Raw genomic sequence first — 9,056 nt, 5'->3', positions numbered from 1 at the left:
AGTACACCCCATAGATACTGCATGAAATTAATACATTGTCACTTGAAGACTAAATGGCAGACAACTTGGGATAATGGAATAAGCAACAAGCTGTATTATGTAAAACCTGTCCTCGGGGAATGGAAGACCTGTACGCACCGGGAACGTTTTATGGAGGTAATTTTATGTCTTCTCCGCTTAGGACACACATCTTAAACATAACTGCCTAATGACGAAACATGACAAACCTCTCTGTGAAACTTGTGGAGATCAACTCACAATAAACCATATTTTAATGTCATGCTTAAAACTCGAAAGACTAAGGAAAAAGTACTTCACTCAATTTTATAATGAACACATTCCTCTTCATCCAGCGCTACTCTTGGGTGATAATTCAATTGTCGATATAAGTTTTGTTTTTAGCTTTTTAGGAGAAGATGGTTTTCTCGATAAACTATAAATTTTAACCTACTGCCTCAATTGTTTTTGAAACACCTCAGCCACTTTCTCACTTCTGAGAAGACGGCTGAGGTTACCTGACCCTCCCTAAAGCTTTTACCATACGTGACTTCTAAAACTTTGTATTATTTTTTTACTAGGTTGCACGAATGAACGTTTCAGACCCTTTACACCACCGTTAAATTTCACTTTTGTATAACATCCTATATAAAACAATTTTCTATACCCTGAGCTTGGCGCATGGTAGCCTTAGCCGCTTATGCGCCATTAAACCCAAAACACACACACACACACACACACACACACACACACACACACACACACACACACACACACACACACACACACACACACACACACACACACACACACACACACACACACACACGCACGCACACGCACACACGCACACGCACACACACGCACACGCACGCACGCACGCACACACACAAAGATATGTTCTGACTAATAAAAACTCTGTCCATTTTTTCTTTGATGTTTTTGCTTCTAGCCTTTAACGAAGAATGTTTAACTCGGTACGCAATTTTTTGGCGATTTTTGGCAATTTCGGTGGTGCATTGAAATATCGACGATACATTATTGAGTATCTGTATCGGAAAGCAATTTTGGTTCAATGTCTTATACCGGTATCGAAAATAGAATTTTGGTTGTTTTCGGGGGTCGGTACCGAAGATAATTTGTTCAAGTAACGTGACCAGGCCTGATTAGTACTAAAATTTAAGGCATCTTTTTTCTTATGCGAGAAAAAATAACATTCATGCATACAATACTAATGCTTATATTTTGCATTTTAAAATATAATATACTATTCCGTTGCGATCAATTTCCCACATTAGTACTATGGAGGAAAAAGTCTTCGGGACGCGAGTTCTTGGAAAAATGTTTATTGTCACCCATACTCGCTACCCAGTCGTCCGATATTGCATGAAAGTATTAAATACATAAATGCTCTTTCCTCTGGTAACAATATCAGGCGACTGGGTAGTTCGGTGAGGCTACAATAAGCGTTTTTCCAGGAACTCTCAAACCGCAAACTTCTGTCGCCGATAGCGCATCCACTCCGAGGTCCCCTTAAAATCGCACTGTCTCAGTTGACGCCGCCGGCAGTAGGCTTTGGCACACATTTGGTTCCTTCTAACGCAGCCAGTTCATGGTCCTTGGTAATGCCCCCTAATCTTTGCCCTATTTGTTTGTTTACGATCGAAGCCACCAGCACGGGGTTTTAGCCTTTTGCTTGGGGCTCGAGATGCAACTGGACTTATCTCGATTGATCGCGGCCCCGCCCAACTACTTCCACATTGTTCCAGACTGCTGTAGCTGCTTTGGCGACTACACTCGATGGCTACTTGCCAGCTTCAAATTGAGCGCGGCTGGGAGCGGCAGACATTCTGTTCGACGACCGCCGAGCACGCTTGTTGCTATCCCTACCGCCGACTTATTCAGTTGTTTGTGGGCGCGAGTCAGCCCAATAAAGAGCTTCTTTTGGAGGCCTTTCGCTGTCTTCCTGACTATCAGACTGCCGTCACTACTACGTGACATCTAGTGGAGGTGCTGGCCTACAGTTATGCTATGGCCCCCAAGATGAACCCTGCTTCACAAGCAGGGTAACACATTATGATGGCTGAAAGCACATTGCAAAAGCGCCACTTAGTTACTTCTCTGGAAACCGGACATCCCAGCTTTCTTGTCGCCCATTGGATGCCAGCTTGGCACTGCCTAGTGCAGACAGCTTTGGGCGGTTAAATCTGAACGGCAGCACATCTCATTTCGTCTGAAAAAAAAAGTATGTTGTGTTGCAAGAAAAGTGGAGCTGAACCTAGCCGCGAACCCGTTCGGAAAAGTCTCTTTGAACAGTCCGGTTCGGATTCTATTCCAAGATGGCGAAAAAAATATGGATTCAGTTCGGGTTCAACATCTTGATCCCAACGGGAACAGGTCATCTTGACTGAAACAGGCCATCCCCACTGAACTTGTTCCATAATCTCAGATTGCAAAACCCGTTTAAATCTGATCTAATTTTTTGAATAATGTAAGCTGTGTCTAAAATTAATTTCGCAGGCTTTTGCTCAGCCGCTTCACGTAGGCTTAAGTAGTATTTGCACAAGGGTATGGGACAAGGACGCAAGAGTAGCCAGTGCGCTTCGCTGTTAAAAACCAAGCACGCACCAATGTTCATCACCCAGCGGTAGGGCAGACTGTTAGTAGCGCTTGGTGCAAAAGTAAAAGTGAAAAATAGACGCGGAGAAGAAATAACGTACGCATATGCCACTGTGCTGCGTACAGGTGCGACAACCACCCTGTGCCTCATTTGCAATTTACCTTTTCTTGCGTCTTCATCTACTGCGCGCAGGTTTTACTTCTGAACACTACGCAGGCTGCTGCACTGGTGAGCGGCCATTAAAACTAACTGTCTCTCTTTCCCTTGCGAGAAAAAAACTATGTGATGTTTCTTACTGGCTGTAGATTCTGTAGAGGCTGTGGAGGCTGTAGGCTCTGTAAATTCGTGCCCTGTCGTGCACTGACCGTTTTTTATGACGTAACATTTTGGGGCGGTACTCAACCGGCATAGCCAGCCAGTATAGGAAAAAATTTAGCTCATTAATGGTGCATGGTAAATAAAGTTGTCGAGCTCGACACAGAGCGACAGTAACAGATGAGAGGTCCAACCTAGAGTGTGCAAACTGTGACCCAGCCAAGAATTCCCTCTTATCAAAAATGAAGTGCTTTATTTCGGTTACGCGTACCCAATGTTATGTAAAGCCTACACATGCAGTGACAAGGTTAGGTCTCTTGTTCACTGTTATAATGTTTTTGACTACTCGTCATGCACTCAGGCAGGAAGTTCACCGGCAGATCCATTATAAACAATCCTATCAAGTTCAGCAGTTTATTCGTGAACGTACAAGAAGCCAAGCCATTCTCAAAGAGCGCATCTCAGTGACGCGTACTGGTAAATTCTTCACATGTACCCACCCGTCACTTCGAGCGCAGCGCCCGTGAGGTAGGAGCTCTGCGGGGAGCAGAGGAAGAGGATGGCTTGGGCCACTTCTTCGGGCTCGCCCATCCGCCCCAAGAGCGTCTTGGCGGCGCAAACCTTCTGGCACTCCACTGACAGTGAATCGGCCATCGGTGTCCTCGTCAGCGCCGGCAGCACCGCGTTGCAGCGGATGCCCTGTGGCCCCAGTTCTTGAGCCAGCGTCTTGGTCAGCGCCGTGACGCCCCCTTTGGAAGCGCTGTAGGCTCCGAACAAGGGGCCACCGGTCTTCCCCAGAATGCTGCCGACGTTCACGATGACAGCGTCGCCGACACCCGATGCAGTCATCGCCTGAGCAGCGGCCCTGTTCACAAGGAAGGTGCCCTGCGCAAGAGTATAGGCGATAATTTAGCTGTACAGTCGAAACCACTTATAACGAACATTACGAACATGCAGATTTTGTTCTTTATATGCGAAGTTTGCAGTAAGCGGACTTTCCGTATAACAGCCAAAAATATTTAGTGCGACAAATACGGTGTTTACTTCTTAAAAAAGTGCGTTATACGTGTCTACTCGATCAAACCAGACCACACCGTGGCACTTTCCAGGCTCTCCAGGACGGTCACGTTCTCCTCGCTGAGGCCCTGGCTGCCAACGCTCAACTTTAGGGACGGGATTTAACTGATCGTGACTGAAGCGTCCGCGGCATCCGGTGGCCACATTATTCAGATTCCTAGCGGTTCGGGAGTGCTCATACTTGGCGTTCAGCGGCTTCGTCAGAGCACGCGTCTTTCCAGTGTTGTCCGCATGAACTTTGTCATCGTAGGAAACATCTGGCCAGGTATGCATAAACGATTTGTTACCACAAGTGTGCATGCGTCTGATCACGTGCACTTTCGAGAGCTTCATTTATTGATGAGTAGCGCAGCGCTCGTGGCATACAATCTACCAGCGGCACTGTCCACTGTCTGATGCTGCTTTCTTGGGTAGCAGCTGAAAAGATGGAGCCCACTGGGCAGGCGACGTATATCACGTGACCAGCATGGCAGTCAAGGTATTCAAACTTCTCACATATCTGCAGTTAGTTGATCCACGACCATGGACAGTAGCTTCTTTTTCGGAGATGCCCCTCTCTCGCTTTGGCCAGCCGGCGAACGCGCAGGAAATTATCACTCTCGTAGGCGATCGGCGCACACTTAGCGGACGGTTGCTTACTGTTTCAATGCGCTTTTTTATTACGTTTTTGGTCGACATGTTCTTTCCCGGGCAACGCCGCAACGGCTAAGAGACGCTGTTAGATCTCCGCGCTTGCTGAAAACGCGCCCTCTCCAACTCCATGGGGAATCTACGGCGCCTACTCGTTTGCTATAACCGAGTTACGTTGCCGAAGTTGTTCATTGTATCTTAGACTAATTGCCATTGCTCTCATGCATATTTTGACGGTAGCACTGCACTCGTTCGTAATAGCTTGGTTTAGGTTTATGGGGGTTTAACGCCCGAAAGCGACTCAGGCTATGAGGGCCGCCGTAGTGACGGCCTCAGGAAATTTCGACCACCTGGGGTTCTTTAACGTGCACTGACATTGCACAGTACGCGGGCCTATAGAATTTCGCCTTCATCCCGCGTCTCTCGGGTCAGCAGCCGAGCACATAACCACAGAGCCACCGCGGCTGCTTCATTTATAATAAGCGGATGTTCGTTATATCTGTGGCCGTTATAAGTGGGCTCGACTGTTTCTTCTTTTTTATTCATCACTATATATGCTGGAAGGTCAAGAGAAGCAGGTCAAAGGAGCGTAATGTGCTGTTTGGTGGGTATCAGCCATAATCCATGCGGTGTATGCCCTTATTGCGTGAGCTTGACTGAAGTTTATACTTGCTGCTCATGCATGCATGGATGCATGTAATTTTATACCTGAACTAGACCGACCTTTAAACAATGTGTTGGTGCACGCGCATATTTTTCTGGTACCATTTGCAGCCCATGACACATGGGCACATCGTATACTTCGCGAAATCCGCGATATCGTCGACTAGACTTCACAGCCACTTAGCTCTTTTTTTTTCACGTAATGAAGACCTATATTGCGTATCGAAAACACGTGTTGGTGTGCTGCAAGACTGACGCAGTACAAGGGTGACGCAAAGAAGTGATGCGAATCAGAATACTGAAAAAAAAAGGAACAATGTGGGGTGCTTTTTGTTCCATAGTTGCAGAAAAGCATTGTGTGTACCAGTTTACCTTTCACTTGAACCCACATGAAGCAACTCGAGTAACAAGCAGATCGGTAGTTCTTTTTTATCGGTCTATGACTTTCGCAAGGCCTGTGAAAAGACGCGCGTAACAGACAAGTCACTAACCTGATATATATGTATGGGAGCAAAGAGTTATGTTCGTGTGTAGTACACTCCCCCCCCCCCCCCCCCCCCCCAGCTGGGACATTAGACAGCTCTAGTAATGCAACAGATCATGTGCATCCGCAAAGTGGCTTTCTCCTCAATGTGCGTTCCCGCTTAAGAAAAAAAAAGTTAGAACGGTTGCACGTCGAAGAATAAGCATTATCAGGGACTATCAGTTCATTCGGCCATGCTCCCCGGATTTCGTGAAAAGAATGGCGCAGTGGAGAAAATAGGCAGAAACCGGTGCTGTTGGCGGCTCATTGTACGGGTAGAGTGCCTGACGGATACTAAGAACACAACACTAACACAAAGACGCGCTTCATTCGTCCTTTGTTCTTTGTGTTAGTGTTACGCTCGTAGTGTCGCTCCGAAGCGGAATCTCTGCAGAGAAAGCGGCTCCCAGCGCTATTGTTGCTATATCAACAACGGGCCTGACATAAGAAACCGCATCTCGTATTCGTCATGTATAGGTTTGGCCGTAAAATAACAAAGTTGAGCCAAACAGACCGGTTCAAGCAAGATACATGCTACCAAGAAACTCCCCTGTCAGGATACATTTGCAGTGTAGTCAAGAACAGCCAGGCGTGTTAGCAGACAAAAAGCGGCGCTGAACGCGCCTTTATCGGGACGGAAAATAAAAGAAAAGGCCCGAAGGGACAGAAAACGCAGTGGAGAGCTGAATGGGTCAGGGGATAAACTCGAGTCAATTATATCCTATTCGAAATCTTCAAAAAGAAATGAGCATGTGCAGGGCACGCGATGCGAAGGCAAGGTAACCGATGGTCTTTTGTGGTCGTTGGCACACTGACCTTTAGGTTCGTCCGCATGATTCTGTCGAACTCCTCGTCTGTTGTGTCCACAAGAGGCGTATGAAGGATCACTCCAGCGCTGTTCACAACGATGCTGACTGGCAACGATTCCGTGTCCTTGATGAGGGCGAATAGCTTCTCCACGGATTCCGAGTCGCCGACGTCCACGAACGCTCCTCTGTGGCTTCCAGAACCTGCGAGAAATACGTTTCATTAGCGTTATCTGTAAAATGCATGGACGAGAATGCTACATCTCCTGTATCTCGCCCGGACAAAACGTGAACGGGGCATGATTAAGCGCGCATTGGACACTACGTGCTGTTAGTGAGAGCCCATTCTATTTGACATTGGTGACTACTAAGCTCAGCGAGTGAGATACTTGTAAAGTTCCATTTTCTTGCTTTTTCAACTATGCAGATGTTCCAGACACCTGATGCAGGTGTTCCAGATCTCATGTTCAAAGAGAAGAGTATTAGAAGTTTTTCGTCTGTTTCCTCCGTTCTCATCGGTTTCGTCCTTATCACTATACCCTCGCAACAAATACATTAATGACTAGACATTTTTAATGTGTAACGCATTTAATTTCAGAGTATTTGCCTTGTTGTTTCCTAATTACCACAAAGACGGCCCGATTGTCGGTGGAGGAGGAGGAGGAGGTAGAAGAGGAAAGGCAGGGAGGTTAACCGGAGGAATAGTCGGTTTGCTACCCTACACGGGGGGAATGGGGTGAGGGGATAATAAAAAAAGAAAGAGAAAGGAGAGTATCAGAAAATTGACGTCACTCTAAAGAAGTCAGTGTTCGTTGAAGTCACAGCCTATCGTGCAGGCCAGAAGTTCGCAAGAAGCGCAGCAGTGCCTTGGAGGCCTTCAACGCCGACGATGGTCGGTGAAGTAGCAAGCAGCCTTCTCAATGGCTCCGACACAAACTGGCGTCGGCCCTGGAACGAGATGCCAATCTAGACGACGAACAATCCTCATCTGAATCCACAGGCGCCAGGCCAACGTGAGTCGGAGGAGTGTCGGAGAGTCCGAGTGAGTCGGAGGAAAGTGAGTCGGAAAGGCTGAAAGAAGCCAGGCTTCGTCGACGAAGCCTGGCTTCTTTCAGCCTCTCCGACTCACTTTCCATATCTGCCGACGAATCCCACCGAACCTCCCCTTCTATATTTACGAAGCAACTTCGGCTCCTCCTCTGTTGTTGCAACGCGGTTTCACCAGCTCCTCCTCTCACGTCATGACAGATGGCGCGGTGATCTGCGCTGCCAGCTGTGGCGGATGCTAGGAAGCGGCTGAGCTCACGGTGCAGCCACATGACACATCGAAACGGCGAGAATACGGCCTGTGTAGCTCTCGCTACAAAACACGACTGCTCAAAGCTCCGGAACGTTTGAAGTCGTGATCGTTCAATTGACCCTGCTTTGTCAGGAATTAAATTCAGAAACCACCGTGCGTGGATATTCCGGTGCATGTCAAAGAATGCACCGAACAGTCCATATTTCCGCTCTGTACGACCTCTAGGTGCCCGAAGCGCTTGCGCCAGCAGCGTAAACCGTGCCCTTCACGAGTGTGCGCCACTGTTATTACCGCGAGTTTATTGAGAGCCCCATCTTATGCCACATAGAAAGTCCTCAAAATTAAAAAAAATATTGCCGCTAGCGTGTACAGCGAGGCATAATCGACGAGGCTATTAATTCCGGGTGCCTAATTTCCGCTCTGTACGACCTCTAGGTGCCCGAAGCGCTTGCGCCAGCAGCGTAAACCGTGCCCTTCACGAGTGTGCGCCACTGTTATTACCGCGAGTTTATTGAGAGCCCCATCTTATGCCACATAGAAAGTCCTCAAAATTAAAAAAAATATTGCCGCTAGCGTGTACAGCGAGGCATAATCGACGAGGCTATTAATTCCGGGTGCCTACCTGGCAGCGACTGGGCCACCGCGTTCGCTGCATCCAGGCTGCGGCTGGCCACCACAACGGTGGTCCCCTGAGATGCCAGGGCGTGGCAAGCGGCCTTGCCGATGCCGCTCGTTCCTCCAGTAACCAAGGCTAGCCGGCCTTGCAGGGACATGCTGACGCTGCGGTCTGCTTCTGCCACTGAACCCGAAGCGAGGTACACGCGCTGTCCGTTCTCTTTGAGGACGCCCTGATAACGACACTTCAGTGCCATTGTCTGCACGAAGGAACCGTGTTGCATAAAACGCGAGCGTCTGCACGGTTTGTTCAGACTCTATTTAACCCTTTTATCTCTTCTTGTGCTTTTCTGTTTGTCTCACTGTGCGTTTATCTGCAAGGGAGGCTAGTCATTCGTTCAAAATACGCAAAAGACAGAATTTCTGCGCCGCGGATGCCGCTTATGCGAAGGGGCGCCATAGGAAAGTGCTTCCGAATAATTTAGACCACGTGGGAGTCTTTAATGTGCA

The 9,056-nt window shown here is 48.0% G+C and overlaps 1 protein-coding gene across 1 annotated transcript; it reads right to left on the bottom strand.

The window, feature by feature from the left end:
• Positions 1-3,332: 3,332 nt before the first annotated feature.
• Positions 3,333-8,773, bottom strand: LOC149369675 ((3R)-3-hydroxyacyl-CoA dehydrogenase-like). Its single transcript, XM_089576106.1, has 3 exons — positions 8,554-8,773; positions 6,642-6,835; positions 3,333-3,817 (listed from the first exon to the last, which is right to left on the bottom strand). The coding sequence occupies exons 1-3, from the start codon at positions 8,702-8,704 to the stop codon at positions 3,419-3,421; spliced, it is 744 nt and encodes a 247-aa protein (XP_089432232.1). The 5' UTR covers positions 8,705-8,773; the 3' UTR covers positions 3,333-3,418.
• Between the last annotated feature and the right edge of the window lie 283 nt (positions 8,774-9,056).

Source organism: Amblyomma mixtum, chromosome 1 (assembly GCF_055824585.1).
Source record: "Amblyomma mixtum isolate Tamu chromosome 1, ASM5582458v1, whole genome shotgun sequence".
Classification (NCBI taxonomy): Eukaryota; Metazoa; Arthropoda; class Arachnida; order Ixodida; family Ixodidae; genus Amblyomma; species Amblyomma mixtum.
This window is presented reverse-complemented; position numbering and strand designations above follow the sequence as displayed.